At 31.7% G+C, this 22,925-nt stretch overlaps 3 protein-coding genes across 4 annotated transcripts; 2 read left to right on the top strand and 1 right to left on the bottom strand.

The window, feature by feature from the left end:
* Positions 1-813: 813 nt before the first annotated feature.
* On the top strand, positions 814-4,365 carry LOC137930124 (uncharacterized). 2 transcript variants are annotated; one of them, XM_068773235.1, is made up of 6 exons: positions 814-1,016; positions 1,084-1,318; positions 1,990-2,149; positions 2,252-2,362; positions 3,353-3,514; positions 3,797-4,365. In XM_068773235.1, exons 1-6 carry the CDS (start codon positions 841-843, stop codon positions 4,000-4,002), a joined length of 1,050 nt encoding a protein of 349 aa, XP_068629336.1. In that variant the 5' UTR covers positions 814-840; the 3' UTR covers positions 4,003-4,365. The 2 variants fall into 2 exon arrangements, with proteins under 2 accessions (XP_068629336.1, XP_068629337.1); XM_068773236.1 differs by having other exon boundaries at positions 975-993; positions 3,797-4,362.
* On the bottom strand, positions 3,651-7,952 carry LOC137930125 (lys-63-specific deubiquitinase BRCC36-like). Its single transcript, XM_068773238.1, has 6 exons — positions 7,510-7,952; positions 7,213-7,423; positions 5,667-5,764; positions 5,479-5,589; positions 5,209-5,355; positions 3,651-4,167 (listed from the first exon to the last, which is right to left on the bottom strand). The coding sequence occupies exons 1-6, from the start codon at positions 7,609-7,611 to the stop codon at positions 4,042-4,044; spliced, it is 795 nt and encodes a 264-aa protein (XP_068629339.1). The 5' UTR covers positions 7,612-7,952; the 3' UTR covers positions 3,651-4,041.
* Positions 7,953-8,423: 471 nt separating this feature from the next.
* Positions 8,424-21,906, top strand: Gabat (4-aminobutyrate aminotransferase). The gene is made up of 10 exons (XM_068773434.1): positions 8,424-8,531; positions 8,660-8,751; positions 10,935-11,047; positions 14,835-15,002; positions 16,909-17,187; positions 17,667-17,827; positions 18,203-18,350; positions 19,316-19,473; positions 20,485-20,753; positions 21,505-21,906. The coding sequence occupies exons 2-10, from the start codon at positions 8,676-8,678 to the stop codon at positions 21,621-21,623; spliced, it is 1,491 nt and encodes a 496-aa protein (XP_068629535.1). The 5' UTR covers positions 8,424-8,531; positions 8,660-8,675; the 3' UTR covers positions 21,624-21,906.
* The last annotated feature ends 1,019 nt before the right edge of the window (positions 21,907-22,925 follow it).

Here is a 22,925-nt window from a genome sequence, read left to right as displayed (position 1 = left end):
TATAACTTTAGGGGTAAAGAGAAGTTCTATATAGTTACTGAAATGAAAAACAGTTGTGCAAAGTAAATGATATAAATGGTCTGAACGGAACGCACAGTGTGGTAGTAACTGATAGCGCCAATATTTCAATTACTTCTTGTATAATCATAAATAAACAACTTTAAAAAACAATATAAATGTGTTAAAGAGTGTTTTAGTAACCATTCAAATACGAAATTAAACATTAACTATGATATTCAAGATAATTCTTTTGCTTTATTTAAAATTCTAGCCAATAGTTGCTGACAATTTATTTATCATCATTTGAAACTTTTCTTATTTAGCCGTAATATTCCTTTAAAGAATGCGGGTGGATCCGGAATCGTAAAGTTTTAAAGTCGTGCTGTACACTCATTGTTTATTAAAAATAAAGTAACGTGGGATGTTTATTTAAAAAATACATTATGAATCAATTTTTCTATTATTATAAACTAGTGAATGATTTGCCTATTACGAAAACTACCCTCAGTTTTAGTTTTAATATACATCAGTAATTTTAGATGTAATTTTGAAGAAATCTAACATACTAATTCTTGACCGTGTTATATTGTTTATGTTGACCTTTATTTATATGCTTTTAAAAAATAAAAATAGTTAAGTAAATAAATAAATTGTTAACATCACACGATAATGAAGATATGATCTGTGAAATTGTCTTTGCTTATGATCTTGTATATAAATATTACTTTATTCTTTGACACTTACTTTATAAGATTCCTTTGCGAATTTATTGTACAAAATTAATAATTTCTCACTAATTCCATTGGTCTTATTTTGACATGTGTTGATATTTTATAAACGATGTTTGCTACTATTAAAAGAAAGCTAAAATGGAATACCATTAAAAGTACGGAAAATAATAAAAACCAGAATTCTTTTTTATTTGCCGCATTTATTGGATTACTTGAAGATGTTCTGTTTTGGAAAAAAATGTGGTTGTCTCTTATGTTCATCGTATTTATCAATTTATTTTTCTTGTAAGTACAATTTTTATCAGTAATTTTGAACTTTATTTAAGATAATATCTTGACGTATTTGTTCTAGCCTTTGCGTGCATCAACAAGTCAATTTTTTGCAATTATTTTCCAAATTTCTTATAGTGATTCTTAGTATTGATGCTATAGAAACTTGGTTGAAGTATAAACATAGAACCACTTTTTTAAAAAATATAGCTAACCATGACATTACTAACTTTAAATCAACTACAGAGACATTCAATAGCTGGATAAATAAAAGATGGTTTGAATATGTGTACCTGCGTGAAAGAAACCATACTAAGGCAAGTCTATTATTTACATTTCCTTCCACATTGGTTCTATACAAGTCTGATACAGAGTATGTAAGGGATTATATAAAAATTAAATTTACAAATACTAGTTTCTCAGGGGCTAATTTCAAAAATATTTGTTGATACAAAGATTAATGACATTCTACAGATGTCATACTAGAGATATCCTACATGCATAAACAATATCCTAACACTTTTTAATTATATTTCAACCTATTATATAGTTTATTACCTGTTTCATCTTTTCTAGAATATTACTGAAGTAAGTTGCACTTTACACCTGTTGTATTTTATATTTGACATTGAATTGAATTTAGGAATATTCTGTATGTCAAGTATGATTTCCTTTGTTTAAAAAACCTAGAATTTTTTTAAATCAATCTTAAATCTTGAATTCTGCTAGGTGATGATTTGTTAAACAAATTCCTTATATGAAGACAGTTTTTGTCCCAATAATTTATTAGCTATGGCACTGTTCAAATTGAAACAAAATAAAGATTTACATCTTGCATGGCCAAAATAAGGGCTGTTGAGACACCAATTTAAATGAATTCCCACAAAGGTGATGAACAAACAATTAGATCAAAAAAATTTATAGTGAGATAATATCAGAAGACCTATTTCTTGGATTTTATTAATGAAATAATTTATTTATATTGCAGGCTTTTTTATTATTACAATTTTTTTTTGGACTTACTTTTTTTATTGGGAAAAATACTAGTGGTTATACAATGACCTATATAATGGCCATGTTTATATGCATTTCTTATAAAATAACACCTCCTTTTCTAAGATTTATGAGGAAAATAAAACAAAATGCAGGTAATTCTAAAAACATTTTTCACTTTCTTCCATATGCATCACATTATGTTCGGCTTGTAAGAAAAAAAATAATAGTTTAAAATATATGATTACATTTTACAGAGTCTGATCTGGAGCTAGAAGGGCTTATTCCAGAAGAGTCTGATGCAAATATGGATTTACTATCTATAGAACAAGAACAAAATCAAGTTATTGATGAAAAACAAAGCCTAGGTATAAAATAAAACTCAAATAGCTTAACTCATGTCAACAATGGGCATCCTTAAAATATTATTCTAGAGGGCTGAACAAAATTGATTTAAAACCAGTCAATGCTTTGGGTTATACCAACAATTATTGCTATCTACAGAGTTAAAGTTATATTATCCCAATTTAAAAATTAAAATTTGCAGATATCTGTAACATATTAAGGTTAAGTTAACAGTTATTTTGTTTGATACACATACTTAAGATTATTAGATCATTTATAACATAATTGTCTCATTTTTGGTAGAGACATAATCCCATATTTGTATTTGATTAGTTCTGATCAGAAAACTTGACATAGATTCCACAGTCCTCTTAATGTCATGCAATCTAATTAATTTTGAAGAGACAAACAGAAAATTTGATATTGCAAGACTCAAGTTACTAGGAGAGCTTTCCAACTTAGCTTCATTTATATTTCTTGATCTTGATCAAACTTGGTTTCGTTTTCTTTACTTTTTGGTAGATGCATTTGCTGACTTGTCTTTTTTCAATGGGCTACATCAGGGTTTCAATAGCTGTTGGCAATAAAAACTAGAATGAGTAACTTTCTATCTCACAAAGCATCACTTTATTGGGAGTTAATCCAGATTTGTCTATATTCTGGAGATCTTGTCAGCTGTTTAATAATGAGCTTGGAGACGAATTATCCGCAGAAGTTACAGTAACTACAGTCTTTTTTGCACATTCTTTCTAGAAAATCGATTTTTTAACATTAGTGATCAAAAGTATTTCTGAAAACTTTGGTTGTTTCAATATATGATTGTAAATGTTTACATGATCAATTTTTTTTTTAATCTTCTGGGGCACTCAATTATGAAATATCAAGACTGGTAATGATCCATCTACTTCCACTTTTTTGAGAAAGTTTTGTAGTATCTACAACAGAACATGCTTGCATTATATATAAAATTATGTGATACTCTTTCCTATATTTTATCTACATTTACATTGTAGATTTTTGGAAACCAGAAGATTTGCCTATAGAAGAAGTTAGTGACAGTTCAGAAAATAGTAATTCTCTTGTTACCAATCTTTCAATAGATAAAATGCAAACATTCGAGAAAGAAATTGAGACTTCAGACTCTAGTGAAGATGAGTACATACCACAAATTAAATGTAAGTCGTGCCTTATTAATTGCGGGAAAGTTTATATTTCATTCATTAAAAATTTAAGGAAAGGTTGAAGGAAAGTCTATTTTATCATATTTATATATTTTTTAATGTATTTACAACATTATTATATAATGGACTTATAAACATACATAGCACTGTCTACTATATCATGAAGTTCAAGAGCAAAAAGAAAAAATTGTCATAATGTCAAATATTGAATAAAACAATAAACACACAGAGTTAGACTGCAACATGTTCTAAAGTGTTAACCTCATTTATTTTTAGCACCTCTAAAAGAGGAGTATCAATCGTCTGTGATAATTGAACCATCAAATACATGGACTAATGCTGCATACAATGTTTTACAAAACTTTGGAGGTGCTGTTGTAAATATGATTTATACATCACAAGAAAATACAAAAAGGGAGCGTGTTTCAAGTGTCGATTCTTCTGATGGTTTTGAAATGATTGATAAAAATGATATCCTGTAAATTTTGTAATACATCCCAACATTCATTATCTTTTTTATTTTAAACATTACAAGACATGTTTTCCAATTTGGACATTAATTCTTGATGGTGTTTTTTTAGTGCTTTTAAACGAACACTATTTATAGCATTTCGAGCAACTAGTGCTTCAAGCATTGGTCTGGAAATCTGAAATATAAAAGAATTGTAAAATAATTTGGTGACATCTGTACACTTATGGGGTCACTTACAAAAGTCGGTAGTATTATTCCTGCAAAGTTGATTACACTAACTACTTAAGCCTCAGTTTAACTGTAAAATTTTTAGTCAAAAGCTTTGCCCAAAAAATTAAGAAATAGATCATGTAAAATATAATTATTGTATTTTATCACTATCAATTTATTGTTACTTCATTGATCTTACAGATTTAATAAAAAAAATATTCTAATTTTAAAGCATTTGTTTTAATTACAGAATTTGTAAAGGTACTTTTAGTTATGCCAAACTATGAAAGGCTTTTTTATATATATATATATATATATAAATAAATAGATTTATTTTATAGATTATATTTATTAGATTTATATATAGATTATTTATTAGATAGATTTATTTTGTGCAAGATGCTAGACATATTAAAGTGACACTAGGTAGACATATTGATATCAATAAGATTAGTTAAAAAAAAATTACCATCAAAATATGTTCTGTGGGACAAATCATATAAATGTCAATTACTATAAAATAATAACAAATTGCTTCATTAAACAGTAGTAGAGGTAAGTTACATATTGTAATTTCATATTCCGGGTTAATGTAAAAAAGACATCAATTCATCAATACATCAAAAATTATTTATTAACACAGAAAGGTCAATATCATTTTAGCCATAGGATGTTCAATTCTAGATAAAGGCCCAATCATGGATTTCCCACAAGACTGGTAGCAAGTGGCCTGCACCCAATTTCCGACAACCTTTACAAGGTCATCTGTCTATTGTGGCAGGCTACTGTAAATGTAATTACTTAGTAAAAATTACACTAATGATATTAAAGTTAATTTATTTTATGCAATATTTCAATATAAAAATTTAAATTTGATGACCTACACCCTTAATGGTCAAATATTTGTTTAATGATTTGCCTTAAATAAGTACCTCAGTTTGATGGTTAACTCAGAAATTTTACCTACACCTTTTTCAAGTATTTAATAAACCAAATTAAAACATACCTTCTCTACAATATGTCCTATGGCTATAGTTCTTACAGCAGCATTATGCTGTTTGGTGATTATATCATCAGTATCACTTAAACCTGCTTCATTGCTGTATGATTCATCTTCTTCTTCTTTCAGTATTGCTGGTAGTTGGGTTAAAATCTGAAAATAGAGCGAGAAATCTCACAAATGCAATAATATACATGTAGAAAGCATACTTGTCTGTATTATATACACATAAAACGTTCCAAAGGGTGATAATGTAAAAAAAAATATTCTACAAACCTCAAAATTATTAATAGTTAGAGAATCATTGTTGTTCGTAATTTCCAATTCAATTTCTCTTCTGCTTTGACTGGACCCATCATTAATTGATTGAAAACATGTGATCTGTACCTGGAGTGGTAAAATGGTTTAATATGTGCATAAAAAATTTAGACAATGATATTGACATAAATTTATAAAACATTTACTGAAGGGGCTTTAGCCGTTTGATCTGTTAGAAACACTGCAAATATTATCCCAACAAAGCTTGAATCCATCCTTTGGTACATTGATTGAGTAGCAAGATCTGTAAAATTTGTATACACTCATAAGTAACAATAATAACAGTAAATGATTTTTAGGTCAATTCAAGATTATTTTGTTAAATGGTTAAAGTTCGGACACAGAAGTGTTAAGTATAATAACTTATTACATTATATACATAGTCTAGCCATAATTTTTGTAACAAAGTATCTGATAATTTCTAAAAATTAAATTTTATTTTAAAAATTTATATGTGAATATGTAAATGAAATAGATTTGTTAATGTACAAACGAGTAATTCAAATTGTCTACCCTCAGCATTAACGCACGCTTTTAAGTCGGGCCATTCGTCGATAGATTTATGAACAGTTTCCATTGGACACTTGGTCACTGCTGCCAAAGATATCTTGAGACCATGTCCTCTAGCACAGACCACAATTTATAGTCCAAAGGTTTAAGTCTGGACTAGCCGAAGGCCAATCATTAGTCTTTATGAAGTTTGGAACATTTGGCTCAAGCCAAATTTAGGTGGTGCATGCCTTTAGACCCGGTCTGAATCTTGTTGGACTATCCATACTTCGTTTTTTAATAAGGTGTTGTAATTTTGATACACTTTGGCTGAAGTTTTAATTGCTTTTTTGCAAAAATTGAGTTGAGTTTTGTAACCCCTTAATAAGGAGACACCCCACCAAACCACGACTTATAGACTATGGACTAGCTGAACTTTGGCCGCTATCTCGGAAGCTTCTTTAGAGCTGTGTGCATAGACTATCATTTTGTTTGTTGTGGTGCTCCATGATTGTAAAAAATTTTTCATCGTAAAGAGAATTTTTCTGTTTTTCATCCACGCATTGAAGAAACAACTGTTTTGATCTTTCGACTCTTTTGTTTTAGTGCCTGATTTAAGGTATGGCTTGTATATCTCTAATAATACCCTAAATCTGAGTTTTGTTTGTTAGTTTGAGAAAGTACTTTCCATGGGATTCTTGTTCCTCTGGAAAGGATTTATTGCTTCCTTATGGAATTTCGTTGAATTCTGGTCACAACTGCATTAACGGCTTCGTTTGTTCGAATAGACTGCATTTGCCCGGATCTCTCAAGGTCATTAACAGACATGGTTTCAATGAACCTGGATGGTAGATTACAGAAACATTTAGCTAATCCCTAACTTTCTGAATGTGTCAATAATGTTGGCTGGCTCCCTACCTACTTTGTATAGTGCAATTACTGCAATCCTATACATATAATTTCTAAAAGAAACAATAATGGCAGGAAAAAAGTATTTTTTTATCACAGAAGCTAATGTTTGATATGCAACTTAAAGTTTTTTTAAAATGTATGTGATCAGCCAGTAACAGAATTTATGGCTAGACTAGGTATATATTAATGCTATTACTTCACTTTTTAAAACAAATATTTTTGCAGTCTTGTTAAACATGCCTTTGTAGTAGCTTGATTCTTTTTAAAAATATATTTCCTCTTAGTCCTTACCAACATGTGATGGCCATACTGTAATGTGGGGATGAGAATGGTACCACCCTACAACACGCAGTGGCCGTCCTACTTCTGCTGCTAGCTCTTCAGCTCGGAGGGTTGCCTGCACTAACTGTTCTTCAGATATTTCTACGCGATCAGGTTTTTTATCCAATCGTCGTAGAATAACAGAGGAGACTATTGACACCAGTGAACTGTTATTGTGTACCTGTTTGTTTTAATCAGACATTATGTTTATTGAATATTTTTAATTTAAATATTGACAAGGCACATTTAATATGATTTTCAACACACCTCTCCAATTAACAAACCCATGATTTCTTCTTTTTCTGTTGATAATGCATGTTGCACACACGCTAAAGTAACATCCGTTGATAATAGAACTTTATTTAACATTTTGCGTTCAGTTAGTGATTTTGTCTAGATCAAATATTAAGTTATTAGTTTGTATACTAATGTAACCATTTATCCCTGGTCCAAAACTTTAGTCAACAGCCAAATTACATTTACGTTTCGGAATTCGATCGAGTGCAATTTTTTTAAGTAAACACAATGATCGGATTGTTCTTTAGATGATAATAGGAATATTCCCGAGCTACATATTAATGATACTGTCAAAGTAATAACTACTTTTTCAGTGACATCGTGTTTAGGTAGGTATTTATTTAATACTTAATTAACTTGTTAATCAAAATAATAATGTAGAGAAAAAATAAACTATTCTGATTCCGCTTAATTTGTAAAATGTCTAGAATTTCAAATGACACCTGTCAAAGACAACTATATTGCACATGCAACAATACACATTTCTTGATATAGATAAATCTGTTACACAACTTAGTATCGTAAAGTAGGGATACATTAACAAATTCGCAGAAAAAAATACTAACACCTTTCATAAGGCATCAATTAAAACTATTACTCATTAAAGAAATAAGTATTAATCAATAAAAGAAAATGTATAATATAAACAAAGTTTTTTGAATATATAGTATATATAGACGTGTCCACGATTGATGTCCACGTATTCTGAAACATATTATAAATTTAAGATGCACAAGAAATATGATTTACTATTATGGCCAATGTTTATAGGTATGTGTTTAATTACATCGGTAACATTGAGTACCAAAAATCTTATACCAACATTTCGGATAGTAGATCCATATCACATCGCCCTCTGGTTCCTAAAAAAGGTTTCTGCGCAATCACTTACGCAAAGTTCATAGCAGTCAAGATCCGCTGCAGTATTGTAATCAATGTCAATTCAATAAATTTAATTTCAGTAGCAACTGCGCTGTTCGAGTGTGTAGATTGTGAGTATTGGGGTTTTTATTATTATTTTTTAGACTACTGAAAAGGAAGGTAAAACGTTATGAATTTTAATTTCGTATTATAATTCTTTGTGATAATAACTAAGATGAGTAATAAAGAATTTTTTCAGTTATTCCTAAATTTGGATGTTAAAAACCGGCAACATGTTACGATCTGCAAACAGTCCGCAGTACTTTAAAATGATGAAAATGATGCCAAAATGTAAGTCTTGTAAATAAGTAACACCACATTTTAGTATAATTTTTAGGAAACTTATCTTTGTATTTTAATTTTAACATATTCATTCTCAACAATATTATGTTTTGCGTATTGTTTCAAAAAAAATAGCAAGTTTTGATTTATGGATATACCTTGAATATACAATGATCAAAAATAAATTTTATCGAAGTTCAAATTTTCGCGATAATTTTATAATAAAAAAGAAGTTTAATTAATTACAGTGTAGTTTTATGTAAAATGTAGAATTAAACTAATATCATCCACCGTTGCCGTTTTTTTTAATAAGTTTATAACAATTTTCGTTATTTTGACTGATAGACGTCCATTGATATAGGTAATCTAACATTTCACACGATCTTGTACAGACAATACATTCTTCACTCTCTATAATTCGCTTTGTTGTTGTTGTCATGTCTTGTTAGAATAATAATTCCTCATACATTCTCCAGCTTCGGAGAATTTTCTCTTATTCGATTTACAATTTTATATATTACATGTCTTCACATATTCGAATGCACGAGCAGTTCGAGCTACAACAATGCGTCGTTATTCAGATTTAAATAAACTTCTACGAACAATTAATAAAAGTTGTGTATGTCCATCTTTATTCAGTTTTTAAAAATCAGGTGGTAACAAAATAATTGTCTACACTACAATGATTTATTTTCGACAATAACGCGAATATACAACGCGGTCACGCCGCACGGCCTACCGGACGAGTCAAAGTCTTCGCGTGTACCGTCAATCTGACTGCGGCGATAATCCCATCCAAAAATGCTAAGAGGTTATTTTAAATAGAAATAAAAAGCAAAAATATTACATATTAACAATTAAACCACTTATAATCCTCATGGCCCTACTGATAGAACATCCCATGCCCACTAAACATCAACAATCTTCCATGAGGCCGAGGGTTCACCAGTAGCTGCTCATCAACTACTGAACAACAAACAAGTGACTTGCAATTACGACTACATGCATTATGTGTAGTGTGACCAAATATCCAGGTATCTCTCACCATCTTCTGCATCGGAAAAGTCCATTACCTCTTTTTTATAAGATCGTGGGTATACTTGTAGGTTCTTTAATTGGATCGTTATATCAGTCGAAAGCCGCCCACTACAAGGCATAGGCCTCCCCCGAAGATCACCAAGATGACCGAACTTGCGCTGGCACTATACAGCGACTTCCCGCGGCCTTAACTTTGTCGCCTATGCGTGGTCGCCACTCACTCAATGACCATCGATTGAACGAGTGATGTCACCCGCTGCCACTTCAGACGAGCAATTCTTTGAACTATGTCTGTGATCTTAGTCCTATGGATCTCCTTAATCGAAACTCGCAGCGAACATTAATATATATATATATTAATACCTTTTATCAGATAATGATTTTAAAAGATACCGATTAACTCACCGGAGTGTTGAAGTTACCGTGGCTCCAATGACTGTCCCACTTTTAAACCCCTACGCGCCTCCTTGTCGTCTAAGGATCAATCCTGTAGGTGTCGGTGTGAGTGCGGATCAGTAAAATAAATTTTGAAAATAGTTTTGAAGAATCTTCTTACATTCGACCGACAGCTTAACCAATGCCTTGAGATGCGATCGGAAATGTGGTTCAAGCAATAACAACTCTTTCTGTTCGAACACGACAGATGTTTTATATATCGCACGGATAGGAGTCGTTTTACTAGTAGATGAAAATGCCAATTTGACATTTTTGGGGATACAATGAGACGTAATTACAGGGGCAGCTCTGGCTCGTGTAGCGCCCGTGTGCAATGAAGCACCCCCCACGCGGCTGTAGCTATTAACTTGCATTGCACACCCTACACTATAGGTTAAGCCGCACCTGTGTAATTATTCGCAACTAAAAGACATGAAGTCCAAGTATTATAACAATCAAATGGAAGCGGCTTTAAAACAAAGAGTAATTAATATAGAAGCGGCTGAAATTACTGTATAAGCTAGATTATGTATAACATGATACGATGTTAGAAGGCACAACTAGAAAAAATTATCTGCTTTAAATAACTTTTTACCCAATTGTAAAAAATGTTTCAGAAGTTGAAAAAAATCAATTAGATCAAAATATGTTACCCTAGGGTAACTTATACTATTTGGTATGTGCTTATCTTAAAAATCCAATTTTTATCTTTATTTTAGGGTCCAGGAGTTCGTCAGTTTGTGTAAAAAGCGAGCCTGAAGAACCACGCATTACTACTTCAATACCTGGACCAAAAACACAACAACTTCTTAAACAGCTAAGCAAATTACAGGTTTAGTATTACATTTTTTAGGTATTGTATTGAAAATTCGGATACATGATTTATTTTGTGTAACTCATTCGTTAGTGAAGGAGAAATGAAAATAAATAAATATTAGATTACGTTGAGATCATTTAATCAAATATTTGTCGTATTAGTAAACATGAGATGATACCTACAAAAAATATGTAAATAATTTACCTACCATAATCAATTTTATCTATGTTATTATACAAAAAATAGAAACATTTTTTTTAAAGTTGTTATTTTTGTGTAGATTTTAATAACCTTGTACGCTTAATAGTCGGTTATACCAGAATAATGTGATTTAATGTTTGATGTATGTATTACTTTGTTTTTAAAACTAAATATTGTTTTTAAAAAATTATCAACTGTTTGTTTCGTTCAGGAATGAAACCGATTAAATGCAGAAAATAGCCAGTACGACTACGAAGTAAACAATGTTTGAATCAGATAACTAAAATATTTTAATATCCCGGTTCAGCAAAATAATTTATATACCATATTAAAAATACATTTCCCCGCATCCTATTACTCTGGAGCGTCCTGTAGGCCGCAGATAATAAATAATACGAGGGAACATGATTGGTCTTCGCAGTAGCTTCTTCAATTGAATGTCATTGTAAATTGAACTATTATTTATTTAATACTAAAGTACCAGCTATTTCTGTAGATTTTGCCGTTTAATTTTAAATACACAAAATTCTTTTTATAATTCAGTTAAATCTGTTTCATATTGATATAGTAGTTCCTTGACTTGACATAAAAACGTAAAAATATGTTCTTTATTCGAGTTTTCTTTAAAGTTCCTGACTTTGATTTCTTTTTTATAATTCTAAAAATTATGTTAAAATATTATTTATTTACAGCATACAATAGTGTTATCATATGTTATTGTGATTTTATTATGCTATCTATAGTACTCGACTTTCATAAAATGATATCGTTTAACATAATACACTTTAGTTTTTTTATATAATTATACAACGACCTCGAGATTATAATACCCTTGTGCCAAATATAACCGTTTATAATTATAGGTAAAATAACAATTGATGTTACAGTAACATCATGTGACCTGGTAACTTTCATGGGTGATACGTAACAATGTTAACAAGATTTCTTAAAGGTTCTTAATCAAATCTGTATCGCCAAATGTTATCTCTGATTATTCGTTTACATATTTACAGTACCTACTTATCGAAAATATCCAGCATATTTTTTAAAACTCGCTTAACACTAAAATTAAAAGTTTTTCGTACTCAGGTATAAAATCGTACACTGACCTTAATACTACTTCAAACGCAGATATATTATCGATCCCACCCCGACCTGAATTCGACCTTGTAGTGGCACGGGAGCAGGGGTTCAATGACTTAATGAGACATGGGCGACGCGAGGCATATAGATAGGTCACCACGGTCACACTAAGTGGGCTCAGTGAGTCAATTTAAAAGGAAAGCGCCCTTACCTTTGCTTTCGCCGTATTGATGGAATCACTGAGGAAAAAAAGTCTGTATTGTGTCCTAACGAGCTTGTACTACGAGGGTCAAACTGAAAGTTCTTAGAAAATCAAAAACTAAGCATTCTAGCAAGTTATTAGTTTTATTATAACTTTTCAAAATAGCGTCCATTTACATCAATACATCGCTGCATTCGATGGAACCATTGAGAAAAGCACCTTGCCCACTCGGCCTTAGGGGTCTCTTCGACGGCGTTTTGAAACGCAGCCACTGCTTCTTCGGCGTCCATAAAATGTTTTCCTCGAAGTTTTTCTTTTATTTTCGGGAATAAATAAAAATCGCAGGGTGCGAGGTCGGGGCTATACGGCGGGTGACCCAGTAATTCCACGTCTGAGGTCGCCAAATAGTCGATCGTTTGCCTGGCGGTGTGCGACGAGGCATTGTCGTGATGAAGGAGGATCCTGCTGCGAGGTCGTTTCTCTCGAACTTTTTCCAAGACAAGTGGCAAACAGTTGTTAGTGTACCACTCTGCATTAACCGTTTTCTGATCCTCTAAGACAACTGTCGCGTAATGACCTGTCTTTCCGAAGAACGAGGCCACCATCTTTTTTCCAACACTTCGACCTCTCTTCACTTTAGTTGGCAACTCTTCGGAAGGAAACACCCACTGAGCAGACTGTCTTTTGGTTTCCGGATCATAACAGTAAATCCAGCTTTCGTCACCCGTTAGTATGTCGAACTCAGCATTTGAGTCACCTCCGTTAAATTTTTGGATCATTTCTCGGCACCAATCAACACGGCGGAGTTTTTGAGCCTCGGTCAAATTATGCGGTATCCAGCGGGCACAAAGCTTCCTGACCGCTAAATGTTCATGGAGGATTTTGTGCACTTGACTCATACCTATGCCTAGACTTGTCCGAATCTGCTGATAGGTCACTCTTTTGTCAGTCTCTATCATACGCCGCACAACACTGATATTGTCTTCAGTCGTCGCTGTAGAAGGCCGTCCCTCACGAAAATCATCGGTGAGATTAGTTCGACCACGTTTGAATTCATTAAACCAGTTGTAAACTGTGGCACGAGATGGGGCTTCATCGTGAAAAGCCAATCGAAGTCTATCATAACTTTCTTGTTGACTTATATGACATCGAAAGTCATAAAAAATCATTGCACGAAAATTTTCTCGGCTTAAATTCATTCTGACGTGCACAGACAATTTTCAATTTGCCGCCAAATCGTAAAACAAATGACAAATGAATGAAATGTATACTCAATATTATTGGTAAAGAGTTCTATTTTCAAAATTTAAACTTATTTTTTTAATATAATGCTTTTAAGTTGCCAGTTCTAAAAACTTTCAGTTTGGCCCTCGTACGTGTTGTCTTCATCCAGTTAGTCTTTTAGTGGGCGTGGTTGGTTTCGTTTGGAAGTTATTTCTCCGAGATGTGCGCGGACAATATTTGTGGTGCAACAAATGTACGCATAAGCAATTCTGCGGCTTTGATTTATTTACAGCAAAGATGAAGGCATTTTTTGTCTTTTACCTTGGACGATTAACAAAATAATGAATTTTGTTAAACTGAGCGTTTTTATTAACTGATTTAATTTTTCGGTCGGGTTTAAGTATCGAATTACCAACTTTTCAGCCCATAGATGCCCAACGCAAGTCATAGGCTTCCCCCATAGATATTTATAGAGGGATCAATCATAATCGCCACGCTTGGCAGGCGAGTTGGTGAACATTATGCATTATGGTACGCAGAGGACCTGTCGTGAGCAGTGTCGATTCTATATATTTAATGCACAAAGCGTAAATTATATTAGATTCTATCCCGGGAAACGAACCCGCGACCTACGAAGTGTTAGTCCTCTACCTCTGGGCAACCACTGAAATTTCGAACAACTAATAACATTTCTGCTACTTAGCTTCTATATAAGGTATGCGCCCTATTCACATCAATGGGAGAACCCACAAGAAATAATAAAATTCGGAGTAAAAATCACTCTGCGATACACGGTAAATGACACTTTCGATACAATTCCTGAAATGAGTATGCCTGTCTACTCAATTTAATAATAAAATTTTGTCTTGAACAGGTAGTAATAAAAGTAAATAGATTAGTGCCCGTAAGGCATACCATATTATTTACAAATAAAAGGACTCAAACATACTTTATATAGAGCAAAGATCTCTAGGCTTCATAAGACATTAACTCATTGTTAAAATATTTACGATAAAACTGGATTACAAAAATTGTCAAACGTGTGTGAAAAGTGTTAATTATTATTAACGGATACTTTTCTAAATGTTCCAGCAAGCGGGTTCAGTGCAATTATTTGCCGACTACGACAAGTGCGTTGGAAACTACTTCGTAGACGCTGATGGTAATGTTTTTCTCGACGCATTTACTCAAATATCGTCGCTCCCCCTTGGTTACAATCACCCTAAGCTAATGGACGCTTTTGATGATAAACATTATCTGGTAAGTTAATTAAATACAGTGCTAAATTTTTCATGTATAAGAGTTAATTTTTATTAGTATTTTATTTTCTGTTTTTGTTGTTAGGTATTTTACTCTAATCCGTTAAACAACGTACTTATTAATAAATTTAAAACCTTCTTTATTTAAATAATTTCAAGAAATATTTCATAATTCTGGTCTTTACATCCCGTAAGTAAAGGTAAAAAGAGCTGTAATTTCATTTGAGAATAGTGAAGAGTACGACTACGCTTCTTGTGATGGGTTGAGAACCGGTAATATTGATAATATATATTTTTTAATTTCTCTGCGTTTGGAATTTTTTAATAAACTATTTAGTTTTAACATGTTATACTATTACTATAATGGAGCACTGAGTCCGTTCCAGTGCTTACCCTCTCTGAGAGGAAAAGCAATATGGCTTTTCCGCTTGGCATTAACAACTAAGTCAGAAGCCTTATCTTCATCATCATTATCAGTTGAGCAATGTGATATCGACTGCTGGGCGTAAGCCTCCCTCATATATTTCCTAAAGGACCGGTTGGTAGCGATCATCTATTCATCCAATTTCCATCATCATCATCCAATTTTCATCATAATCATCGTGTTAGCTGATAGATGTCCACTTGCAGGGCATACGCCTCTCCCATATACAGCCAGATTACCAGTCTTGCACTGCTTGCACCCCTCGCCATTTCTACCAGCTTGTCGTTGCAACTTGAAAACCATTCGATCCCAACGGCTGTCGGTTGCACAAGCAATGTGCCCCGCCCACTACCACTGTCACTTCTATCAAACCCTATGACGGATTAATTAAATGCATGTCGGCGATGTTAACAGTTATATTATTTCTTGTTGTATTTAAATTTACTTTGTTATATTGTTAGCGGAACCGCTGTACTGTGGCTTAGGTGTACGCATTCCTTTTCGTCAGTCCGCCGTCAACGCTGGTGGCGGCGGCGCTCAAACTTTCCAGAGCCCTCACAGCTCTTTTCTAAATTTAATCATCTAAAAGAATTTTAAATGACTAAAATTGTTAAACTGTGTCGTATTATTAGTGTGTTATTAAACTAAAATATTTGTAAGTGGTGAACATTTACAGTAAAATCTCCTTATTCACGATTCACTGTTCGCGAATCTGATAAGTAAATTCATAATAATAAAAAGGATTCCAATAGGTATCTAATTCAATATCCTTTGTAAATGCCGTCAAAAGTATTAATACAAAAAATAAAATTGATCTTATTACAATTTGGCTTAAAGTAAATTGTTAAATGACATTACTGAGGACTACCGGAATCAGCCTTGGCCGCGATCGGTTTTTTTTTAAATGTCAATTGCAAGATTTGACTGAAACCGACTTGGAGGAAATGTTAATTTCACAGCCCATTGAAGAAGAGGCTTTAACAAACACTGGAAACGTGACATTTAATTTGAAAAATCTTAATGAAGGTTTAAGAAAGGCCAATGAGCTTTACGGTTTCTTTATGAACATTGATTCGTCTATGGAACGAAGTCTTATTTTTATGAGGCAAATTGCTAATGCGATTACTGCATATCTGTCTGAACTGAAGAAGCTTTAAAAACTGCCAAGCAATAGAAAATTACAAAAATCTTCTAACCATTGTTTAGGCTTTAAGATAATTAATTAAAATGTTTAAAGATATCAATTAAATTCTTTTTTTTTAATTTTGTCACCTAGGAACGTATCCTCTTTAATTCATTCCATATAAATTACTATTCTGTATTCACAGTTTCTGTATTCGCAGCATATTTATGAAACATGTACCCCGTGAAACAAGAGCTTTTACTGTACTAAAAAAAAGTTGTTAGCAGTGTCTTAATACAATCGACTCTCAATTTTAACAATACATAGTCCGTTTGTTTTAACAACTTATTTCAATTTCAGAAACAACTTATCAATCGGCCAGCTTTAGGCGTATTTCCATCCTCAAAGTGGCCGGAAATGTTGAACAATATATTGATGGCAGTCGCGCCGCCCGGCCTCAAGTGTGTATCCACTATGATGTGTGGTTCCTGTTCCAACGAAAACGCATTTAAATCTGTTTTCATTTGGTACCGTACGAAAGAACGCGGAGGAAAAATAGATTTTACACCAGAAGAAATGAATTCTTGTTTGATAAATCAACCTCCAGGTTCTCCACACCTATCTATCTTATCATTCAAGGTATTTCGTTTTTTTACATAGATACAGCATTGGCCAAATGTCTCACAGTGAATCACGGACAAGTTTTATAATCTCGTAAACAATGGTGAGGCGACTGCTGCCCGTTTCAATCTGGCAATCTCTACTTACTTCCCTTTTCATTAAGCACCTGGATCTTTGTTCTAGTTTATACACTAATCACAAACCGTCTTAACTTCACAAATAAACAACGCCACGGCTTTTAATCAGGGGAGTCAAAGACAGATTGCTGGTCGAATTTTTTATAAATCCCTAAAAACTCATATTTATTGTTTATAATAATATTTAATTATAGCCGCTCAACAGATAGTAATTTTTATGATAAGTTTTGCGGTGCACGTTTTATGGCAGTGCCTAATACTTTTGGCCGTGGCTGTTTTATTTACTGATTTTGTAATTTATCCATTATTTAATACATATGTATATTGTTTTGAGATACATTATTAATTTAATTTTTTTAGACGGGTTTCCATGGCCGCACGTTGGGAGCGCTATCAACCACTAGGTCTAAGGCCATACATAAGCTAGATTGTCCAGCATTTGAGTGGCCTTGTGCGTCTTTTCCTAAATACAAATATCCACTTAACGAACACGAACGCGAGAATTGTGAAGAAGATCAAAAGTAATTAATATTTCTTACAAATATTTCATTTTAATGGAACATTGGTATAACGCCATTTAAATCTAAAGCCAAGATAACCTAGTGTTGAAAAAATATGCTTCATAACTTGTGTTTTTTAAAAATTACTTAGAAAAATCATTTCAGATCTAACATTAAACACGGCTGTTTTATTGAAACATCATCTGAAAAAATATATGTACTGTTGGTTATAAAGCATAACAGAATTACTTTTAGATTACTTCTATTTTTTTATAATAAGTGATGACGAACCTATGTTCATTTTCTTTAATCATATGGTTTGTAAAACGATCGTGCATTCACAACAGTAAATATGTTTGTATTTAACAAGTTGCAATATCAATATTTATGTTATAGATGCCTGTCACAAGTTGAGGACATTATTCACAAACAGAAACAGTGTAATCCCGTCGCTGGAGTTATTGTAGAACCGATTCAAGCAGAGGGCGGAGATAATGAAGGTTCGCCAGAATTTTTCCAATGCCTGCAGAAAATATGCAAAAAAGTAAGTATTCAAATTGTAATATTAATATATATTATCTATGTCATATATCATAAATTCACTTATAATAATGGTAATACATAAGATAAATTTTACTGTAAAATTTAAGAATATATAGACAAATAATAATAATAAGTTGAAAAATACTATAAATTATTTATTGGAAAGGGTTCATGAACATTAATTGTGCCACAGTTGTAAAGCCAGCCATATTGTAAAGATAAGCAATAAGATAACGGCGAAATTAATACCGATGGCATTTTTACCAATTAACCATTTAGGCGGTGCAGATAATTTAATGAAGGCAGGTGATATAAGAAAATATCCTAAATCGTAAGAAATTAAAAATAAGAAGAAAAATTAACTAATTTAAAGTAAATAGACCCTAATACAAACACACTAATGATTACTATTAACTATAATGGCTTGTAAATATAATTCAAAACTTATATTTAAATATCTACATGTGCTATGTTTATAGATATAATAAATGATAAAAACCAATTATTGTGAAAATTTGGTCAGATTGACAAGCAACAGTTTTCAAACCTTCTCTTTGCGCATAGATTTATATTTATCTTAATATCGCAGGGGAATTCCAGTGAAGAATAGATTGTATTATCTCATTTACTTGATATTAACGGTCTAGTTTAAACCCTGTATGAGCATTAGTATTTTTGTGAGATATTTGAAAACCATGGAAATGTTTTAAATATTTTCTTACCAAGTAGAATTAGCGGCCTCACTTAGTCGATTTTTATTATTAATTTTTTAATAATGTCAATTGTTTATATATATTTTGCTATTTTATTACACATGCTATACAATGTAAACTATTTTGCTGAATAGATATACTCATACACATTGTTTTTTGCAGCATTTATATATTTTAAGTTAATAAGTTAATTGTAAAAGTAAAAAAGAATTAAAAAATATATAAAGTTTTTAAAAGCTTGATTTTGTTACAGAATGGCGTAGCGTTAATTATAGACGAAGTTCAGACAGGCTGTGGACCAACTGGTAAGATGTGGTGTCATGAGCACTTCAACCTTCCTTCACCTCCGGATATCGTCACTTTCAGTAAGAAAATGCTTAGCGGCGGCTTCTATTTTAACGAAAGTTTTATGTAAGTTGAAAGAAGTTCTACATATTTATGGTTTGGTGGAGGCGGATGCGCAGATCTCTGTAAATGGACAACATTACGATCCTCAAAGAACTCAACATAAACTGAACTGCAATCTCTCAATTCCCCAAACACTGAGCTACAAGGCAACGCAAAGCGAGAGCAGCAGCACGACCACTCTAACAAGAGTGCACGACTGAGAAGAAGTTAAGATTTTTTCTGAGTAGACAATTATGAATAAACGGAACTAAACTAATTAAATACTAGACAAGTGTTTTCATTGTATTATAATATAAAAATTTACATAGTTTTATTATTTTTGTTTTTTAGTGCAAAAGATTTTAATGGGTGTTTGTGGTGGGTATAGCTCATTTGCTGTCAATTAATGTATGTCATTCTCTACCTAAAAACTATTAGTTTAAAAATAAAAAAGTAATGATAATATAGTTACAAAAAATATCTATTAAAGTTAATTATAGATTACTATCTGCCTCTGCAAAATTAGCTGCCAGAAGTTACTAACTTGTCGCATTCCAATAGAAAAAATAAATGACAGTAACATATTTCATAGTGATCACTTTATACAGAGTGATTGAAAATAGTTGTAAAATCTGAAAAGTTTTTTTGCTGACAAATGAACTAAACATTCAACCCGTTTAAATTTTTTACCCAGTAAATATTTAAAATTTTTGTAGGTTTCCTCTGACTTATGTGCTAGATATAGAAATGTGTTATAGAAATCAGGATTCTAATTTGTAAACAGGCATTATACATGAAAATTAAATGAATAAATAATTATGTTACCAGAATAAAGTTAAAATAGAAAACAGGAAGAACTGAAGGGTTACTAAACGCTTGCAATATGCATTTGGTTACTAAACTGTTCATAGAAAGTCACTGTATGGAATAGATCCCAGAAAAAATGTCTCCATAAAAAACTGTGTTAAAATTTTGTTACATTTTATTTTGTAAAGTCCCATCGCAAATACAAAATTAACGTAATTACATTTTCAGGCCTCCCCAACCTTACAGAATTTTTAATACCTGGATGGGAGATCCGGGAAAATTAATTCTCTTAGAAAAAGTAATAAAAGTCATGAATGAAGAAAATTTAATTTGTAACACGAAACATACCGGAAATCATTTGAAGAAAGGCCTCCTTGAGCTGGAGAAAGAACTGCCGAACGTTATCAGTAGTGTGCGCGGTCGAGGAACATTTTTGGCTTTCGACGCGCCCACGGCCGAAGCAAGAGACAAAATCAATATCGACCTTAAAAAGAATGGTAAGTAAGGTCTGTTATATCTAAATGAGAATAGACTAGGGATTCCTAAACTACTTAAGACCAGAGGCTCCTTTTCCAAATTGAACTGATGCCATAGCAAAATTATTTTAAAATTTCTGTTTTTTTCCTTATAATAGATATTAGACTATGTAGATAGAAATAGTAGTAAATAGAATAATCATGACGGTAGACTTTTTAAAAGTAGAAGTAAGTTATTTCTCAATAAAATACGAGTCACTGTGATAACATATTTATACATGTAACTCTATTAATACAGTATCTTAAAGATTGAAAAAAAAATATTTGTAGGAATTAATAGAGGATGATGAATTAATAGAGGATTAACTGATTACCTAAAAAGGTCATTAGTCTCTTTTGTTTAAAGAAACAATGAAAACAATGAAACTAATGAAACCAATTTAAACTTATTTTAAGCACAATTAACTACTACTACAAAAAACTGGAAGTGCGATGTTTTAAGTGTCAGTCACTTCTAAAAAGGTAAAAGCAGAAAAATCTGGTTATTTGGAACTACAAATATCTGTAGCATGTGTTTAATAAAAAAATTATCACTGTAGTGTTTCAAATTCTAGACAGAAACACTGATTGACATGACATTTTAATATCTTGTATTGTCGGTGGTACTAGTTTTCGTTTGCTCTCTGTTTTGTAAACAAAACAACAGTGTATCTGCAATATTTGCTTTGAATATTAATTACAAAAAAGTGTGACATTATTAAAAATTTTACAGGTGTGCTCAGTGGGGCATGCGGAGTAAAAGCCATCCGGATTCGTCCAGCGTTGATTTTTCAAAAGAAACATGCTGATATTTATTTGGACATTTTGAGGAAAACTCTTAAAAAATTGTAGAATTTGAATATTGAAGTATGATATATACTTTTTTCTGTTTTATTGCATTATGGAAAGTTGAATAATTCACAGTATTATAAGCATTTAACTTAATATGTTATGTGTTAAAATTCCATAAGTATGAATAATTATCAAATTGAAAATCAAGTTAATGTATTAAAATGATGTTTACTTAAGAACCCACATACTTCTGTATTTAGAATTTATTATTGTTTTTATACTATTGTGTATTTTAATATTATTATAGTATTGCATGCCACAAAAAAGTCTTCCATTAAAATATCTAAGTCTTTAGAAATTTCTATATAGCCAATTATAAACTTAAAATAAATGTTTTTTTTATTAATTACTGCCCTGGATAAACATACAACCCAACAAATATACTAAAACAATTTAAATTACGCAAAACAAGGAAAAATAATGGATATTATGAAAATGTAGTTTCTCCATAGTGTAACAGTGAAATGAATCTTTAAGTTCAAATAATAATTATAATGAAAAAATTTTAACTGATTTCATTAATTTTATACCTTTTTACTCATTATAACGAAATGATAACAGAGAAGATTTTTTACTGAGAAGTATGAAGTTTTGCTAAGGTGGATGTTTGGTAAAGTTTCCATTGGCTTGTAGTTATGACATGACGCCTCTTTAATGAAAATTTAGTAATAAATGAATACTTGGTGTCAGAAGTGAAAAGATGGAAGTAAGTATCTAGACAGCTCCCTGCAAAGGATGCCATTCCTCTGGTCATATGAAGACCGCATTTTAAACAATAAAAATCACTATATCGTAAGACAGCGGTCTCATAACTATGTTCACACTACGCTGAATATTGAAATTTGATAACGTTCAACATATTTCCACTCTGAATACAAACGCCTGTCAAAATCTTCGACTGAAAACTGCAACACTGTACTCTATTTTAAGATGGTTGGGTAGGTGGTCATTACATAGCACAACTTTATATATGTATGTATGATTTTCTATTTATAAATGAACTTTTTTAGTCTCAGATTAATATGTATTTAGCTGTTTGATATTTTTTGCAGTGTTCACGTATAGCTATTGAAAAAAACTCGTAAACTTTATTGACATTATAGAGTACAAACAATTCAATTACAGATTTTTTTTTCTTAAAGCGCTTTTTAATGATTTGCAGCCCGGCATTAATAGATGAACATTACGTCAAAAGTATTTTCGGCACTCGGCTGATTCATGTTTGGCTCGCTGGTAGTATTGTATAATATGATTTTAATAAAATATAGCTGTTGCTTAAACTATCATGTACAAAAATTGTAT

The sequence above is a fragment of the Battus philenor genome, unplaced genomic scaffold (assembly GCF_028537555.1).
Source record: "Battus philenor isolate CCGP_79_NKW_IND1 unplaced genomic scaffold, ilBatPhil1.0.hap1 SCAF_6, whole genome shotgun sequence".
In the NCBI taxonomy this organism is placed as follows: domain Eukaryota; kingdom Metazoa; phylum Arthropoda; class Insecta; order Lepidoptera; family Papilionidae; genus Battus; species Battus philenor.
Note: the sequence above shows the minus strand (reverse complement) of the source record. Positions and strands in the feature narration are given on the sequence as shown.

Coding starts and splice junctions, on each gene's coding strand:
- LOC137930124 (XM_068773235.1), top strand. CDS start 841: ATGTTTGCTACTATTAAAAGAAAGCTAAAATGGAATACCATTAAAAGT. Junction 1,319..1,989: donor GTGAAAGAAACCATACTAAG/GCAAGTCTATTA, acceptor TTTATATTGCAG/GCTTTTTTATTATTACAATT. Junction 2,150..2,251: donor GAAAATAAAACAAAATGCAG/GTAATTCTAAAA, acceptor TACATTTTACAG/AGTCTGATCTGGAGCTAGAA.
- LOC137930125 (XM_068773238.1), bottom strand. CDS start 7,611: ATGTTAAATAAAGTTCTATTATCAACGGATGTTACTTTAGCGTGTGTG. Junction 7,424..7,509: donor TGGGTTTGTTAATTGGAGAG/GTGTGTTGAAAA, acceptor TAAAACAAACAG/GTACACAATAACAGTTCACT. Junction 5,356..5,478: donor TAACTATTAATAATTTTGAG/GTTTGTAGAATA, acceptor CTCTATTTTCAG/ATTTTAACCCAACTACCAGC.
- Gabat (XM_068773434.1), top strand. CDS start 8,676: ATGTTAAAAACCGGCAACATGTTACGATCTGCAAACAGTCCGCAGTAC. Junction 17,188..17,666: donor TATCTATCTTATCATTCAAG/GTATTTCGTTTT, acceptor TAATTTTTTTAG/ACGGGTTTCCATGGCCGCAC. Junction 18,351..19,315: donor TGCAGAAAATATGCAAAAAA/GTAAGTATTCAA, acceptor ATTTTGTTACAG/AATGGCGTAGCGTTAATTAT.